The sequence below is a fragment of the Pseudonaja textilis genome, chromosome Z (assembly GCF_049901715.1).
Source record: "Pseudonaja textilis isolate UNSWEBS1 chromosome Z, rPseTex1.2, whole genome shotgun sequence".
Classification (NCBI taxonomy): domain Eukaryota; kingdom Metazoa; phylum Chordata; class Lepidosauria; order Squamata; family Elapidae; genus Pseudonaja; species Pseudonaja textilis.
Genome location: NC_142008.1, coordinates 98,351,627 through 98,371,573, shown reverse-complemented (window position 1 = coordinate 98,371,573; position 19,947 = coordinate 98,351,627). Strand labels below are relative to the sequence as shown.

General features: G+C 39.4%; 1 protein-coding gene across 2 annotated transcripts in view; it reads left to right on the top strand.

Annotated features, from left to right (window-relative positions):
* TTLL6 (tubulin tyrosine ligase like 6) overlaps window positions 1-16,145 on the top strand; it is a 55,474-nt gene extending 39,329 nt beyond the window's left edge. For both annotated transcript variants that reach the window (XM_087918230.1, XM_087918231.1), the window contains 4 exons: window positions 10,947-11,243; window positions 12,017-12,380; window positions 13,966-14,169; window positions 15,414-16,145. In XM_087918230.1, coding sequence (XP_087774356.1) covers window positions 10,947-11,243; window positions 12,017-12,380; window positions 13,966-14,168 — 864 coding nt within the window. In that variant the 3' untranslated portion in view covers window position 14,169; window positions 15,414-16,145. The remainder of the gene's footprint in view (window positions 1-10,946; window positions 11,244-12,016; window positions 12,381-13,965; window positions 14,170-15,413) is intronic.
* Window positions 16,146-19,947: the final 3,802 nt, after the last annotated feature.

Below are 19,947 nucleotides of genomic sequence, written 5' to 3'. Positions count from 1 at the left end.
TATGTCACGTTTTTGCCTGCGTCTTAGCCTTGCATCAGACCAGCATTTCTCACCTTGATCTTCAGCTAATGACTCCGGCATACTCTCCTGATTATCTGCTGACACCTGAGGCACAATCAGGGAGGAAGTTTCTGGAGAGGAAGACGACTCCGAAACTTCCAACAAAACAGGCTCAAATCTTAGAGCCAAGTCCTCCTCTTCCTCCTGACTCCCATTTATGTCACGCAACAAGGTAGGCTCAAATCTTAATGCCAGATCTTCCTCATCACTCGAGCCTATGTCTTCTGGCAGAGCAGGTTCAAACCTCCGAGTCACAACACTATCCCTCACCGCAGGGCCCTTCCCCCGAGTCTGACGATCCGGATGCAGTTTTAATGGAAACCGTTCATGGAATCTCTGGATAAGGTCCGGGGCATGAACTGTGGAAGCATCCACCCAGGAAAGAACCTCTGATCCATCCTCTAGCCTCTCGATGAAGTACTGAAATCGTCCTTTCAGCCAGCGAGAATCCCGAATGCTGTCCACTGTGTTGTCAGCATTGGCATCATCGCTGGGTACAGATGGAGAAATTGTACCAGCAGGAGAACGAAGAGTACATGATGGGGCATCAGGAACCAGAAGGGAACAGTGGAAGAGAGGATGAATGCGCATGGAGCGTGGTAGGGTGAGCTGATATGCAACGGGATTGATGACCGCCTCGATAGGGAAGGGACCGATGAAACGATGGTCCAACTTTTTAATTGGACATCAACCCGGAAATGCTTCGTAGACAACCACAACCTTTCTCCCACAGCCAGCGGAGGCATCGCCCAACGTGAACGATCCATGAATCTTTTGTAGTCCACCTTAGCTCTTTCCAATTGTTGTGAAATCAATTGGTGCACCGAATGTAGTTCAGATAAAAAGTCTCGTGTTTCTGGAACCGGGGAATCCAAGAACAACAGTGGGAAAAACCTCGGATGGTAGCCCATATTTGCATAAAAAGGCATCATGTGAGTGGAGGTGTGCTGGGAATTGTTAAAGGCAAACTCCGCCAAAGGGAGGTAGGTCACCCAATCGTTCTGTCGATGGTTGACAAAACATCTTAGATATTGGGCGAGGATGCCAATTACTTTCTCAGTCCCGCCATCAGTTTCCGGATGGTGTGCCGACACCAAACATACCTGCACCCGTAGTGCAGTCATGAGACTCTTCCAGAATTGAGCGGTAAACTGGATACTGTGATCCAAAACTACCCTATCCGGTAGGCCATGCAAACGGAATTCATGTTGCAGGAATAACTGAGTGGTAGTACGAGCCGATGGTAACTTCTGACAGGGGATAAAGTGGGCCATCTTGGTTAGCATATCAACCACCAGAAGTACTGTCATATAACCCAACGAAGAGGGCAAGTGTGTTAAAAAGTCCATGGAGATTGCCCCCCATGGTTGGTCCAGAGTCAACAGTGGTTGAAGGAGACCAGGAGGTACACCCGACACGGCTTTCGCTTGCTGGCACGGTACACAAGAGGCGATGTAGGCAAAGACGTCATGCCGGACTCGAGGCCACCAAAAAGTCTGTGTAACCAGATGAAGATTTGGGTTTTAAAGAAGCCAAAATGGCCAGCAGCTGGGTTGTCATGACATTGAGTCATGATGAGGGCTCTAAGTGTCCTGGTCGGCACATACAATTGGCCCCGATGTTGTAGTAAGCCCTCCTCCAGAGTCCATGGGGAGTCAGGTCCAATTTCCCCCATTCTCTGTTGCGACCAAGCGTCTAAGCGCTGCGCCTCTCGTACCCGAGCCCTCAAATCCACCAGTTCCTGGATAACGGCCAAAGATTCCGGTGGCAGCACCGTACGTGGAAGAAGAGGGTCCTCAGGACAAAGATACTCAGGTTTACGGGATAGGGCATCCACTCTCCGATTTTGACCAATGGGAATGTAAGTGACCGAAAAGTTGAACCTAGCAAAGAACAACGGCCACCGGATCTGTCGTTGGTTCAACTTCCTAGCAGTGGTCAAGTGTTCCAGATTACGATGATCTGTCCGAACCTCCACCTTGTGCTGAGCTCCCTCAAGGTGATGTCGCCAGGTCTCAAACGCAGCCTTGATGGCCAGCAACTCTTTTTCCCAGATTGTATAGTTGCGCTCAGAGGTAGTAAGTTTCTGTGAATAGTATGCGCATGGAAAAAGAGGTGCGCCATCTGCAGGAGCTTGTAACAACACCGCCCCAATAGCCATGTTGGATGCATCCGTCTCTACCACAAATGTACGATGGGGATCAGGATGCCTCAAGATCGGTTCTGCAACGAAGGCCTTCTTGATGGCTTCAAAGGCCTGTTGCTGTGGGGGCCCCCACTGGAACTGGACCTTCTTGTGAAGGAGCTGGGTGATGGGATCCGTCAGCTTGGCAAAACCCGGGATGAAGGACCTGTAATAATTTGCGAACCCCAAGAGACGTTGCACGTCTTTCACTCGACGAGGGGGTTCCCAATTACACAAAGCCTCTACTTTCCGCGGGTCCATGGCAATGCCTTCGGGAGAGATGATATGCCCCAAGAACTCTATGGAAGTCTGGAAAAAGAGGCATTTCTCCAGCTTTGCATAGAGTTTATGATCCTGAAGACGTTGTAATACCTGGCAAACTTGGTGAAGGTGGCTGTCCCTGGACCTCGAATAAATCAAAATGTTGCCAGGTACACCACCACAAACTGATCAAGCATGTCCCGTAATATATCGTTCATCAAATGCTGGAAAACTGCAGGGGCATTGGTCAACCCAAATGGCATTATGGTATATTCAAAGTGGCCATAACCAGTACCAAACGCTGTCTTCCATTCATCCCCCTTGTGCATTCGCACCAGGTTGTAGGCTCCTCGAAGATCTAACTTAGTGAAAATAGTGGCCTCCCGCAATCACTCCATTAATTCTGGATTGAGCGATAAGGGATAACTATTCCTCACCGTAATGGCATTCAACCGGTGGTAGTCACAACACAAACACAAATCTCCTGCCTTCTTTTTAACGAAAAGGACAGGAGCGGAAAGAGGAAATGACAACGGCCGGATAAACCCCCGGGCCAAGTTCTTTTCCAAAAACTCACAAAGAGCGGCCAATTCGGGTTCAGACATAGAATACAGGCGACCTTTGGGTAGTGGAGCACTGGGCAGAAGGTCCACGGGACAGAAGGTCCATAGGGTCGATCTGCCTCCTTCTTGCTAAAAACATCAGAGAAGTCAGATAGTTCAGGAGGTACAGAGACAGCGGGGGTGGCGATGTCCTGGCCAGCACAGGTATGTCTTAGATGGTCCACACACTGGAGGCTTGGGAACGAAATGGTGTTATGCGCCCAAGCCACCAGAGGATCGTGTAACCATAGCCAGGCCATACCAAGAACCAAAGGGAGATGGAGGTCCGCAGTGATGTAAAACCTAATTGCCTCCTCATGGTCCCCAATAGCCAGGCGCAACAGCTGGGTGGCGAAACGAATGGGCCCAGCCTGAAGCTCCCGCCCATCAATCATTTCCACCTTGATTGGAGGCTCCACCACAACCAAAGGGACGTCAAAATGAGTTGCAAAGGCCTGGTCCATGAAACTGGTAGTAGCCCCCAAATCCACCAACGCAACTGCAGGAATCCCCCCCGACTGGGACTGCAAGAAAACCCTCGTGTCTAAAAGTAAATGTCGAGGGGGACCAGAGTTCACCTCCGCCACTTTGAGTGGTTGACTAATATGTGCCCGATCTAGGGTTTCCCCGAGGCCGGGCCTGCCCCTTTTCTCCGACTGTACAAGGTTTGATTCGGGCACTGGCTTGCGTGCCCCCCATCGTTTACCAGGACATGAATTCACAAAATGTCCAGGCCCCCCACAATACAGGCATAAGTCTCCTTGAAGTTTCCGGGTACGTTCTTGGGCCGTCAAACAAGGTCAGACCACACCCAACTCCATCGGCTTCTCGGCCCTGGCCATGGCACTGTGGAAGACCTGGGGTGCTGGTTGTACAGGATGCTGTGGCCTTGAGGTGGATGGTTGCTCCGGAACTGGACGTCTAGTCTTGCGCCATTGAAGCCGGGCGTCAGTACGCAAACATTGCACCACCAGAGCATCAAGGGTCAGGGCCAGCTCCACGTGCACCAACTCGTTTTGTATGTCCTCCGACAAACCATCTTGGAAGGCATCCATTTGAGCAGCCTCATTCCAGGCAGAGTCCAAGCAGAGCAGTCGAAACTCTGAAATAAACTCCTGCAAGGGGCGTTTCCCTGGCGAAGTTCCTTTAAGCGTCTGGCTGCTGTCTGAGCTTTTATGGGATCCTCATACATCAAGCGTAGATGGTGCCAAAAGCCCTGATAGTCCATTAGTAAAGGACTATTTTGCACCAATACAGGAGTGGCCCGAACCCAACAAAAGACTGATAACAAACCCCACCCGAGCCCGGTCATCAGGAAAATCTTCTGGCCGCAGAGACATAAATAATTGACATTGCCTCATAAAAGCCGGGAACATTTCAGGCTGTCCAGAGAATTTATCCGGCACAGCTACTGGGCATTTCTTACGTGGAGGGGGAGGAGGTGTAGCAGGAGCTTGCAGCAACATAAGTTGGTTAACCAGTTGGGTGACTTGTTGCTGCAAAACCTGGTTATCATGCAGAAGTTGGTTAATCTGCTGCTCCTGCTGTTGGTTATCCATCTTGGTCAGAAGATGGTGTCAAGGTTCGGGTCAAAAATGTTCTGTCTCACCTGTAACCAGAAGGTGAGAGTCCAAATTTCCAAAGGGAAATACTCAAACAGACAGAAGCAGAAGCGACAGAGTTAACTTCCCTTGGCTGAATTCGTCCTTGGCAGTTTTCCCAGAAGCTGCCTACCAAGTCCGATAACGAGCAAGGCAATAAATCAGAAGTGACCGTCACACAGAATAATTCATCCGAACTGCTAGCTCCAAAAGACAATTTGACCCGAACAGGGATTCACGCCTCCTTATATTCCCTGAGGGGTGTGTCAGTCTCTTTTCTTTTTACGTTGTATGTCAGGTTTCTGCCTGCGTCTTAACCTTGCATCAGACCAGCATTTCTCACCTTGATCTTCAGCTAATGACTCCGGCATACTCTCCTGATTATCTGCCGACACCTGAGGCACAATCAGGGAGGAAGTTTCTGGAGAGGAAGACGACTCTGAAACTTCCAACAAAACAGGCTCAAATCTTAGAGCCAAGTCCTCCTCTTCCTCCTGACTCCCATTTATGTCACTCAGCAAGGTAGGCTCAAATCTTAATGCCAGATCTTCTCATCACTTGAGCCTATGTCTTCTGACAGAGGAGGTTCAAACCTCCGAGTCACAACACTTACATATTCATCATATTACAGAGTAAGCAGTATTATACAAAGTGCAGAAAAGAGGTAAGAAATATTAATTAAAAGAAACAGAGATAAGAGGAGGTCAATCTAGTTTATACCATTACCTTTCATTGTATTTCTCCATAACTTTCTATGATTGCAACAGTCTTCTGTTCCACTATATACTGATTTATATACCACCCTATAAAACGTTTCACCTATATTTTCAGGATTTCATCAGTTCTGCCTGATCAATATTCCCCTTTCTCTTGACCCATTCACTTTTCCTTCATATATTTGTTTTGTGACTTATTTTCTTGTCTTATTTGGTTAAACTACCTCAGTGTTTTTCCTTTCATTCTGGTAATTCATTTTTATATTCAATCCACATACATTCATAATCTAATCATTATATAAATTATTTCCGCTTGTTTTATCACACAGAGTACTTTATTATAATTACATTTTATACAGTACAAAGATATTTTGTCTGTTTCAGCACTCATTTTTGCTACATGCCATAAGTATTTTTACATCTTAGAAATTCTCCATCTATTTTGCCAAACATTCTACCAAAATATACAGATTCATCTGCTGGCTCTAATTTTTTTGAATTTATTTATTATTTGCAACCATTCACTTTTCTCTGGGAAACAAAATTATCTTGGAGTTTGATAACAGTAATTTTCAAATTTAGGGTTGTCAATCTACAATTGTATATTAAAGATTTAAAAATAGTTTTATTCTATCTATAAACTTTGTAAAATCTATTTTATCACCTTCCTCTTTTTGCAGCAATCTTTTTAATGTTATCTGTTTTCCTCTCATCCAAGATCTCTTTGAGCTGATAGTTATTCCATCTGTTTTTTCCCCTCCTTCCAATTAGCATTTCTCCACACAGCTTTTGTGGTACTCCATAAAATAATTGTTAAGATAAATGCTTACTTTTAAACTACATACTGCATTTTGAAGTATAGCAGATACTTTTAAAACTATTCTCCTTCATTTTGGCATCCCTGAATGGCCCTGTCACATTTTGTACATATTATAGAAAGCACACTTAAGCTCAATAGCAGTAACTATGAGAGGGATCTTGGAGTCTTAGTGGACAACCAGCTAAATATGAGCCAGCAGTGTGCAGCAGCAGCCAAAACAGCTAATACAATCCTAAGTTGTATTAACAGAGGGATACAATCAAAATCTAGGAAGGTACTAATATCACTCTATAAAGCCTTAGTAAGACCACACCGAGAGTACTGCATCCAGTTTTGTTTATCACATTATAAAAAAGATGTTGAGACTCTAGAAAAAGTACAGAGAAGAGCAACCAGGATGGTTAGAGGACTGGAGACTAAAACATACGAAGAATGGTTACAGGAACTGGGTGTTAGCCTTCAAGATCTTTTCTACTTTTCTACTGCTTTGCATCTTTCGGCTGTCATGAGTAATTGGGGGGAGGAGGGGTTGCGTCTGGGAAGAGAGCTGGAGGTGTTACATTCTTGTGTTGTATAAATGAGGAGTCGGGAGGAGTATAAATTCCTGCTCTTAAGTTTCCTTGCTTAGCCTTCTTTCCTTTGCGCAGCTGCCAAGTTTTATCAATATATGTCAAGGTCAGTGGACAGAGGCCTCATCACCACCCGAAGATGCCCACATGATCATATTCAGAACTTTTAATTGGAAGAATCTTTTGAACTTTGGGGGTGGGGACAATTCCATCCCTTTGTATATGTGATCTGCGCGCCTAAATCCTTAGATTCAGAATTCTACCTGTAGCTTCCACTTCGAATTTCAGTAAAAGATATCTTTCCTCTAATCTATGGAGTCTTAAGTATTTCTTTCTTGGATTTTGAATGGAGCACAGGCTAACATTGGGCTTGGCTAGTCTAGTAAAGAGAAGGACCAGGGGAGACATGATAGCAGTCTTCCAATATTTAAGGGGCTGCCACAGAGAGAAAGGGGTCAAGCTATTTTCTAAAGCGCCTATAGGTTATACAAGGAATAATGGATGGAAACTGAACAAGGAGAGATTTAACCTGGAAATAAGGAGAAACTTTCTAACAGTGAGAACAATCAACCAATGGAACAGCTTGCCCTCGGAAGTTGTGGGAGCGCCATCACTTGAGACTTTCAAGAAGAGATTGGACTGCCATTTGTCAAAAATGGTGTAGGGTCTCCCGCTTGGGCTTGGATTGGAGTAGATGATCTACAAGGTTCCTTCCAACTCTGATCTGTATCTGTATCTGCTCCCCCAATTTCAGCTGAAGACAAGCATAACTTGGGGGTTTTGCTAGGATCATATTTCTTATTCTTTACTTCCTCTTTTACCACTTTGGATGGTGAGGGAAATACAAAGTTCTCGTTCTTGCTGTTCTGGTGACCTCAACCATTGTAATTTGATGCTATTATAATGTCTTTGATGTTTCTTTATATTCTTCTGGTCTGCCTCATGTTCTTTGACCTCCTCTTTTGTATATGCCTGGGTATGGTATGGAATCCCAGGAAATCCTCTCCAAGTGAACAAACCACTTTATTTGCTGTTTTTGTTGTAGTTTAAGATTGGTTCTATGCCAGTTCTTTCTCTCATGATCTCATTTCTGATTTTATCTCTTCTGTTTGCTTTAGCAGCGTTCTTCGAACATCTCATTTCCATGACAATTGATATTCATTTTTGTTCTATTGTAAGTGCTCATATTTGGCACTGGTAACATAGGAGATGAATATGTATAAGATGCTTCTTTCTACTGATTGGTATTGCCTTAGGTTGTAAGAGTGGAGGTAGTTGTCCCCATACTTGGTTTGCCTTACTGCATGCAGGTTCTTAATTAGGAACATTCACTGGAATAGCATGCAATTCTCATTAGTATATGAGTTCTTATTTTCATATGCATCCACAGGAATCTAAATGACATTAGATAATACCTACAGACACATTGATGATTAACCTTTTATTTACTCCTCTATGCATGTATGCATTAATTTCACTCCAAAATATCATACTTAATTCATTCTCATCTTTAACACATCCTCCCCCTTTCTTTTAATATTGCAAAATGTAGTGTATTTGTTTCATATTTCATTTCTGTTCTTTATATTTACTTCTCCAAAGTTACAATTAGCCATGCATTATGACTCTCACCAGTATTGTCTAGAAATAGGGATCTCTGCCATCAGTCATAACTTTGGATTGTTATGTTTTTTATCTGGTACTGTGTATTTTGGCAAAATGGAGAAAAGTCATGGCACTCAACATACAGCATCTCTATATAAAAGGACATTTATCAGATATTATTTTGAACATTTTGCCATTGGGTTTATATGCTACTTTGTGGAAACTAGGATTTTCAAATTAGAGACTACTTTGTAAAAGTGTTGCCCTATCACACCAGCTAGGACTTATATGTAGTTCACTGATAGATCATCAAGATACAACATAGCTTTTTTACATTTTCAAATGAATGATGTTTAGCATCAAAAGGATATAATACCAATACATACATCAAAGTTCAACAAAGCAGTAAATCAATTTTGGTGCTTGTACTTTTTCAGTTATATAACTCCCAACTCCCAGATGTAAAATACAATATTGCATTTAAATACACATACTATTTTATTGCTTTCCTACCTGCCTGCAAAATAAAACAAAGCAAAAATACATGCAACTTATCCATATAAACTCTTCCTTCCTTTAGCAATATTTTACGAGATAGACAGATATGTTACAATCACGAGCTACAAAGTGGTTCAGCAACAACTGTTGGAATGCAAATCATCTTTTTTTTTAAACAAGCCACTATAATTTATTTCAAGTTAAGAATGCTCAAAATAGCTGTTTCATGATAGAATATCAAGGTGTATGATTAGTGGTATCAGCCTTTGTTCTGCTTAGGAGATAAGCCAATCTTGCAGGAAATAAACAAAATAAGCAGGTTTAATGATTAAGAATTCAATTGGAAAATCAGAGCAAAGCACCTTTTAAATTTACCCAGTAAAATGCAAGCAATCAGCACTGGAAAATATGGATTACTGAGTTATTCTAATTTATTTTTATCTTTTTATCCCCCAAAAGTAGCTGGGTATGAGAACCTTAATTTCTTTGGCATACATTGATGCTAGGGGAATGATTCCAGATGAGATATCACATATTAGAAGATAAGTGGTATTGTTAAAAATACTGAGCTATATCCCAGGGGCAAGAGATGAGGCCATGGTATGAGGACTAAAAGATCACCCTATGGGCTTGCAGAAGAGTTTCATAAGAACATAGATTTTGAGGAAGACTTCTGGTTTTGAACATAAATTATACAATACGTAATCAAAAAGTATATGATTTCCATGGTTATCACACCTTAAACTTTTATAGTGCCTTCTGGACATAAAATAAATAATAAATTATAATAGCATTAATAAAATAATAATAGCATTAAAGTTAGATGTGGTAAATGTTCAATCTGCGGTATGTTAGGGATTTTGAGTATGCTTATTCTATTTTAACCTATTCTCTACTTGACCTCTTTCGTTTGAATACAATCTAGCCAATTCATAATAGGGCTGAACTTCATTATATGTCTAAAAGGTTATGATAATCAGAAACAATGTGATTCTCTGAGATATTTTAATAAGAAGGGAAAGCTGTGTAGGAAAGCTGCTTGGGAAGTAGCTTGAGATATTGGAAAGGAGATGAGAGAGGGAGACAGACAGACGGACAAATCTCCTGAAGATCTCTTGGTTTTTATCCTGCAGGAATGAGCAAAAGTGGCACTCTGGATGTGCTTGAGCTCTATCTGTACCATTGACCAGATTCGCTAGAGCAGGGGTGTCAAACTCAAGGCCAGTCTGGATCCGGTCTGCGGGGTGCTTGAAACTGGCCCATGGGGCTGCCCTGGAAACAGCAAAGGACTGGCCTGCAGTGCTTCTGCCAGCGAAAACAGAGCTCAGGAGGGCCGTGGGTGGCCTTCCTGAGCTCCGTTTTCCCTGGCAGAGAGTTGCAGGAGGCTGTCACAGCCAAAAACAGAGCATGTGAGGGCCTCGGGCAGCCCTCCCAAGGTCTGTTTTTGCTGGCAAAGGGTGGCAGAAACCTGTTTCCACTGGCAGAGCAGTCGGGCCGCCACAGGCACTCCCAACATGAATAATGTTGAGCTGGCTATGCCCACCCGGCCTCCCGAAGTCAAACACAACCCTGATGTGGCCCTCAATGAAATCAAGTTTGACACCCCTGAGGCAGAGTGAAGCTTCAACATATAAAATTAGGGTTGTCCTTAACCTTTGATTCTTATACTGATCTGGTGAGTATATCTTCCTTGGAATTCAAGGTAGATTTTTTTCAGCAATGAAGAAATTGCTTAAATTTATGTGACAAACATCTAAAAAAAGATTTTCCAGCTTCCAGATCCAATTTAAGTTTTATACCAAGCTTTAAAAAAATTAATCTTCAAGCTTGTTTGTTTTTTACAATAATGAGAATAAAGTATAACCATTGCACCTTTGCAATTTATTCAGCACTTAAAGTCATTTTTTAATGTTTTTGATGTAATTTTAATGTATACATTGTGCATATTGTTGATGTCAATGAACTTCAATCTAACCATTGTTATCATAGTTTAATATTATTTGGAGCTTCTTTTTCCTTTCTTACACAGACTCAGATTTGTTCAGAATCAGGACTGGGGACTGTTCTCCTGCTTGAACATTTTTTGGATGAACAAGAGCCCAAGAAAGAAGTGTTCTGTGAATCTTCAAATATTTCCCTACATAACAGCGCTGAAACAGATAACCCAGATTATTCTGCAAAGCATCCAGTGAGGCCCTACAGCTCTGTGCCTGATTTGACCTGTCGGAATTCATCCAGCATTCCAGAACAATCTAATTCCAGGCCAGAACTGAGGAATACCACTAATATTCACCATTCTGCAACTAATATGAGCATTAGAACAAAGGCAAGTAACAAAGCCACAGGCTTTGCAGCATTATTGCTGCACTGTTTCTGAGATCACAATACCACACCATGCAACAAACACAGAGCAAGCTTTTAAACCAAAAATTGTTCGCTTTTTCTTGTCTTGGCTTCATGTTGTGAAAGCAATAAAAGTTGCTTTATCAAATCAAAGATAAGAGGACTATACACATTTCACTTTGGTTCTAGGCTGTCCGTTTTTTGTTAATTCTAACCTACTGGAATGAATGAATACTAATATTTAGTAGAATGGTAAGGTTAATTTGATTTAATCAGTGGGATAAAAGCTTATATCTTTATATATGTTTAGATATTATATGTTTAAGATAAAAATGGGCAACTTATGGACCACATGTTACTTTCAAAAAAAGGATGGCATGCAGTTGTTTTGCATCTCTCCATCCATGATTGTGCCACCAAAGTTGAGGGACATAAGATTAGATCTGAGAAATAATAATAACATAATGTACCAATGCTTCATTCCATTTGACATATTATATTTAAATCCAACATGCATCCCAAGGGATGAAGGAAGTGCCAAAAATTTGGGGCTGATTCTGTGATGTTGTGCCTTTGCTTTACTGTGATGTTATGTCCAAATATTTTGGAGAACCCACCTCCCCAAAAGCGTAGCTCCATTCTGAAATGAAGTTGCCTATACTTATTTAACACATTCTCTGGATCTCTTTAACAGCTGGGTAATGAATGAGATTATGAAGCAAATGTATCCCTGAGCATCTTTCTCTTTCTTACCAGCATCAACCATCAAATGGATCTACAAAAGCATGCAGTAAACAAAACTCATGCCATCCTGACAAACATTTTCCAGCAATGATCAAACATCATCTGAGGAGCAAAACTGCGAAAAACAAAGGTGCCTGTGAAACTCCAACTGTTAAAAATTTCCACCCATTTGGTGAATTGTCTTTCCAATATGTTGGAAGAAAAGCAATTTCATCACAGTCAGCAGTCAAGGCAATGAGAAAGAAATTTTCTGAGAATGGCAGGGAAAAAACATCTTTCTTTATTTCAGAATTTTTCAGCAAACAATTTACATCATCTGAGAAGCAATTACAACATCTCTGTCAAGTCCAGTCTCAACACCCCACCAATCGAGCAAGTGAGAGCCATTTTCTTGGCTATTGTATTAATCAATTTTGGATCTGTAAAAAAACGGGGGGGAGGGGTTGATTTCACCATTTGTATGCATGCTAATCCTGAAATAGAAGCTTTTTCTTGGGCTTTGGGAATAATACTTATGATCAAATTGTAACTATCATCAAGATATGTTAAATTGTTCAACAGTATTACCTCTTCTAATCCACAAGAAAGGATATGGCATAAGATGAATTCATACTGTGAGTTTTTTGTCTGCAGAAGTCTTCCAAGAGAACAAACTTTACTTTCCCTGGTCTCAAGGCCCTAGAAATAGTTATCAGTTGAGCAATAGAGTTTTGGTCTCTTAATATGACCATTAATTAATTCCTTATTAAGGATCGCTCAGATAAAATATAAAGCATATTGAGGTCTAGATTTGCAGGTTCCCTGTTCTTTATCAGAAAAATAAATGTTACATTATTTTTAAAAGCCAAGCACAGTTTTTCCAATTGCTGGCACACTATTTAGTGAATTGCCTGAATAAGCTAAAATCAAAAGACAATTAAGATTTTTGAAGTTTAAAGATACATTTGATTTCTGAAAATCTAATATAGAATGTCTACAGGAGGAGAAGATTGAAGGAGAATGTGTGAGCCAAAATTTTTGCTTATACTATTTATGATTTTACTCCATGTGAATTGCATGAGATTTTGGGCACACAAAAATATCAAAAAAGATTTTAGGGGAGCATGCTAAAATCTTGCAAGCTTTCAGGCAAAAATGACATTTCCTGAGATTTGGGGATGAGAAACCTGAAATTCTGCCAAAGTCTTGAGATTCAGCCATTTGTAATTTATTTTATTGTTGGGGCTTTCGTCACCACACACAAAATCACAAGATAATGCTTGCTACCTGAAAAGATTGTTTCTGAAGCAGCCTTTCTTAACTGGGCAATTCAGATGTTCTGAAATGGACGATAGCTTCCATCGCTTTTCAATTTGCATAGTTCTGATAGTAGCAGGAGGGAGGGAAGAAAAGAGAGGGGTGAGGGAGGGATGGACTCACTCACTCACTTGCTCAGTGACAGACAGCATATAAATTTAATAAATAAATAGATAGATAAAATCCATAGAACGACAACTTGTGGCAGGTTTCAAAAAGTTGCTCCAAATCTTTCTAATCACAGCGGTGTTTGCAGGGAGAAGGAGGAGCTTGGCTCATAGGCTTGTGGTTTTTTGTTTGTTTGTTTATGTTTGCAGTGATATGTATTCTTTTTTTCTTTTAAACTGTGCTGAGAATGAGGACGCACACGAAATATCCAGTGCCAATCTTTTAGCTGATAGTAGGAAGGAAACAGAAGTAGACAGACTATTAATAATAATACAGTATGATGTATTGATTCTTGCCCTAGCAGATGAATGATGAAGCATGAAGAACAGAGAGCTCACATGCTTCTACAGGCCTTGCAATAGTAGCCCCACTTACCTCCTTGCCAGTTCATTCTTTTTGACAATTGCTTGAATCCAAGACAAGTGAGGTTGGTATCCTGCTGGATATAATCTCTCATAACCTATGCTTTTTTCCCCTTTTTCCATGATATTACACAGAAAGTGCTTACCTCTCCAGAGAAGTCGTAGGGACCAGAAGCACTTTTGACAGGAAACCAGCAAAATACTATAATATTCACTTCAGCCTGCAGAAGCCAACGATTCAGCAACACGGCTTGCAAGATTTGCTGGTGATCTCACAGATGAACAGCCAGTCAACAAAAGCTCGTAACCCTAGAGTGAAAAGTAGTCCTTATTCTTAAGGTAAAGGAAGAGCAAGTAACAAGAGTGACTGCCTGGGAATCTGTGGTGGAAATTTAACATTCTACATATTGTGGGGGACTGGAGGTTTAAGAAAAGAGGATCTCATAGGTTCTGTCCCTGATGCATTAATTTTAAAAAGTGTGTACTAGGGCAAGAAGATTGGAATTAACATTCCTTCATCTACTTAGTAATGTTTATTTGTTTCTGCTATTCCCCCGTGGGGAAGACGAAAGGCCCTTCCAGGGATTATTAAGCTACATCTTCCAGCATTTAATTATTAACACAGCAGTAAATTCTAGTCCAGAAGCAGAGCTTATTATCCTAGACAGTAAACATTTTGTTCAGTTTTGACTTCATTGTCACTAATTTCAACAACCCTATAACATATATTTCAACGTTTTCGGGTACTAAAGAACTGAAACTTTTTGAATACAGATAGTCCTTGACTTACAACAATCCATTTAGCATCTATTGAAACTTACTTGAGAAAGGAGACTTACGATATGGTTCCAAAGTTCAGACAGGCAGGCTTCCCCTATAACCCCAGTGATGTGAGTACACTTCAGGCACTTGGCAAAATAGTCACATTCATTTCCATTTGCAGCATATTGCAGACCTGAGTTTTAGAATGGTTTTGTAAAAACCAGCACCCTTAACAAAGGGTGGGTTGCTTAACAACCACCACAAAAAAGTCATAAAATCAGGTCAATCGTGTCACTTACCCATTTTACAATCATAATGACTTTTGACCATAATAACAGTCAAGGATTGTCTGTATTAAATTGAGATCAGTAGGACGATGCGTGTACCTATGCCCTGGATTGAGCTTTGGAAGAATTCTTTTATAATGCTAGAATTGAGGCTATTCTCAGGTTTTAATAATTATGGCAAGTCAACCTGAAATCAGATTAGAACTACATAAGCAAATCCAACCAGCCACTGCATAGTCAGAAACTTTCACAAGAGTACCAGTGCAAATTACCATAGTTATCACAAAGGCTGAGATTAATTTTGTAAGTTTGTCAAACTTGAGGATGATGATGTTATCCATTCAGTCATCTCCAACTCTTGGCAATTCTATAGGCCAGGTCTCTCCACATCTTCCTTCTTGAACTACTTCTTTTTCTATGCTCTGGCTGATGTCAGCTTTGATGGTGCAAATTTCAAAACAGAGTATACTGTAAATTTAGTAAATAAATAGGATATTTTAAAATAGTTAAATACATAATTTATTTTCCCCCCAGGGTCTAAATGAATTATCTGCAAGCACTGGACAGCACTGAAGCCCAGAAGAAACAGCTTTCTATTAAAGAGAACCGAGAACTATTTGAACAATTGAACTATACATTTTTCAAGCATAATCCTATTGAAAGGAGCTTCCATGCAGCTAATTAAATTTGAGCTATGAAGTGATAGGGCATTTTTTAGATTAAGTGGATCTTAAGATAGCAGAATGTCCTGATTTTTCTACTTCTTGAAGAAATATGCAGCTATCTATAATTTCCTAAATAAGAAATCCTCTCCTGTACATTTTTAAGAAAATGAATGCTGCATTAAGTGAGTTTCAAATATAGAGATGTGATCTTTTGTACTACTCGCAGTCGTGTATTTCTGTACCTCTGTCTTGCTCTGTGTACTGTAGACTGGCTCCTAAGGAATGAACATGACCCAACATATAGTGGGTTTTTTTTCCTGATTTTGTTTTTTAAATAAAAAAATAAGTCTTGGAGGTTTCGGTAGAAAACTTAAGCGTTGCTTAATTATTCCCCTCTAGTTATCTATTCGTTTAAACATTTTCCCCATTCTATTGTTTTACCTATTGTGGAAAACATACAGAACTCAACAGTAGGTCCTATTCTGCCTTCTGTTTTCTGTTGCAGCTTTCAAAGCTGCTTTTCATTTAAAAAAATCAGAGGAAAGAACTATGTGACAATTCATAGATCTAAATAGAGTTTTTAAAATGGCAAAGATTCATATGCAAAAAGATTTTGTATTTCTCAATGAAATAAACCTTGAAATCTATATGATTTTGCATCATTTGCTATGGGCCTTGTGCTTTGTCTTTTTTTCAAATTTATTAATACTAAATATAATAGAAATATAATACATTTACTTTTAAAACAATTTTATAATTAAAAGGAATAAAAACTACACTAACTACAAAAATATAAGAATTAGAAAAGAAAAAAGAAAATAGTGTAAAAAAGAAAAAAAAGTACCTTCCCTCTTTATTTCAACAATGACAATTTAAATAATGTAATTTATTGCTGTCTCTTAAATTACACTATATACTCTCTTCACCCCAAATCTTATCTTTTTAACTAAAAACAAAATCTAAAATCCTCATTTGTTTCTTATCAGCAAAAGTCCAATAAAGGATATCAGCTATGATTAATTATCTTAACCTTGATCAAATAATTCAACCCTATATTCCTGCTCTATACATTTAACTATCTTAATTCTTAATCCCTTTAAATAGAGTCCCAGAGCTAGGTTTCTTATCATCTTTTTTGTCCTTTCTAAAGAAGCTTCTAGAATCAGCATTCTTTGTATGCCCAGGGGACAAAGTTTATATTTCAAGACTTTAATAGATACCTTTTGTATATCCTATAAAAATTATTCATATCTCTTTTCTGGTGTAGTAGTTAGATATCCCCTTTAGATAATGAAACATCATCCTATTTCATTTGCAAGTCTAGTACATCCTTTTTTGTGTCTTTCTCACCAAATTTACATCCATATTAAGACTGATTTCAAACTTATTCTGAGAACTTGTTCTTTATTCCATAATAGTCCATCTACCCATCATTTCTAAAAGTTTCAAAGACCATGTTTCATACATTTCACCCAGAGAGCTCACTGTTACAATATTTTATTTCATTTATTTAATTGTACTTCTTATTATCCTCTAGCTTCCTCTAGTGTTCAACTTTCAAAATCCCATTTTCTTATTTTGATTGAAGAAAATCTAAATAATGATAGTTTCCCAGGGGAGGAAACTATTTTGGAATTCCAAGTCCACCTAAATCCTTAATCCATTGTTAACTTTCTAAAATCAGTATTCCAAACACACTTTAGCTGTTTACTTGAAAGGCTAATATTTTTCAAAAACTTTAAAATCATGTTTAATTTTTTTCTCTTAAGGCAATTCATGTTGCCTTAAGAATACACTATAACTTGCCTTTCTGAATGATCCTAATTTTTCAAAGCAACAATAACATAATTCAAATGATTGAAAAAAATGAGATTCTCATGTCCTTAAAAAAGTTTTAATGACAGTGAACAAAGATGGTTCTTCCAAAAACTTGCAACTGCGCGACTTATAAGCTGATCACAAAAATTTTGATTCTGTGGTCCACTCATAAGTTCACATGGTAATCTCCAAGATCTCTCCTTAATTCGAAGATAATTTTAGCAGGCTGAATTCTGCATTCAGTTGCCAACTTCACTATAATGCTGTTCCGATGCAAGGAGAGATGTTTAGTTCACCATGACTATCAACCAGAAATCTGATCATTTTGCTTTTTCCACTGAGGGATCTTAGAGTCCTAGTGGACAATCACTTAAATATGAGCCATATGTAACTATCTCTGGCAGCAGCCAAAACAGCTAATGGAATCCTAGGCTGCATTTATAGACGATAGAATCAAGATCATCTGAAGTACTAGTACTGCTTCATAAAGCCTTAATAAGACCGCACTTGGAATACTGCATCCAGTTTGGTCACCATGTTATAAAAAAGACTTCCAGACTCTGGAAAGACTATAGAAAGAGCAAGAAACATGATTAGAGCGCTGGAACTTAAAATATATGAAAAATGCTTGAAGGAATTATGTATGTCTAGTCTTGTGAAAAGAAGGGCTAGGGGTAACATGATAGCAGTATTCCAATGCTTGAGTGGATGCCACAAATAAAAGGAGGTCAATCTATTTTCCAAAGCACCAGAAGGCAAAACAAGAAATGATGGAAACTAATTAAGGAGACAAACAACCTAGAACTAAAGAGAAATTTCCTAATAGTAACAATTAACCAGTGGAATGGCTTGCCTTAAGAAGTTGTGGATGCTCCATCACTAGAAGTTTTTAAGTAGAGACTAGAGAGCCACTTGTCTGGAATGGTATAGATGACTTCCAAGGTTCCTTCTAACTCTGTTAATCTGTTAAACCAAAAACAAATTCTGCCCCAGAACAAATGCAGGTTTGGCTTCATTGAAAGAAAATATATTCTGGTTGTGGAACTTGAAATATTCAGATTACAAAAATTGCCTTCCATCCCTAAGAAGTCTAAAATTATTTGCCAATGTATTTTCAATGCAATTGGAATTATAGGGTAGATAGTTATCTGTTAATATTTCTAAAAGGATATTGAATATTGACAGATTGGAAGGAGGTGGGCAACAAAGATGATACAAGGACTTTAGAATATGGCTCAGTTGGCTCAACTAAGGTGAAATTTAGAAGAGGACCTCCAAATAAGTACTCAAGCAGGCCACATTGATATGGTACAATAGATTCTGGAAGAGATTTGTTTCTGTTGCCTCCCAGCCTGGAGCTACAAAAGAAGAACCAGAAAAGAAAATTATCTTCAACATATAGCTCAGGTTCTATCAATCTGGTGTCTTCTAAATGTGTTCAGTTTTAATTTCCATATTTCCTTTGATCAAGTAACATGTTTTTTATTGGAAAGATATCAGATTTGGGAAGGACTGCATAACTGCATTTAAGTGCAATCACAAGTCATAATGTGTTAGAGAATTATGACTTATGTATTAAATATGTAACCATTAATACGGATAATGTTACTAACCCCAGGAAGACGAAGAAGAAAATATCATTGACTCGCTTAGCAAAATGCTGAATTATTTGTAATGCATCTCAATCAAATTATGTACAAGAGTAACTAGAATAGGGCAGGAATGAACAACTGCAATAATGTTATTATTTGATTAACCTATGAAAGAGATATAATTTTGTAAGGCTATATAGTGTGTTGGACATTAAGAGATCAATTGTAAGAGGAAAGCAGTGTCTGGAAGAGCTACAGTAAATACTGAGAACAAGTAAAAATGGCAAGACTTTATATATAAATCACCAGATTTGACAACACATTACTAAGCATTACTAATGCTCCAGATGTTTTGAATTGATTCTCATGACCTCCAACCAGCAATGACAATGGCAAAATATTATGTACGTTTCAGTTCAAAGATTTGAACCGAAACTCATGATGAATTGCACAAATAGGCTCAACATAAAAATACGTGATTTGATGGGCTGTCTCATTATCTCACCCAAAGGAACATAATACGATATTGCCATGTGATCACTGGATTCCAACTTGATAGTATAGCACCTAGTGCAGTAACAATATAGTCATTGAAGGGGTGATTGTATCATAGGTTTATAGTACAATACTAAAGTTGGATAAAAGACGAAACCCTCCATCAAGGAGCTGAATGACTACAGACTGGTTACTCTGATATCCATAGTCAAGAAAACCTTTGAAAGGTTAGTGCTGGCCCACATGAAAACCATCACGGATTTGCTGTTAGTTCCCTTGTAATTTGCCTACCAAGCAAATAGATCAGCAGATGAGGCTTTAATGTGGCTCTCCACTACATCATACAACATCTTAGATCTCCAAGGAACTATTCAAGGGTGCTTATTGTAGACTTCAGCTCAGATTTAACACCATCATTCCAGATATTATTCTCACTAAACTGGTTTGGCTAGTTGTGCCAGACCACACTTGTAAGTGGATCATAAGCTTTCTAACAGA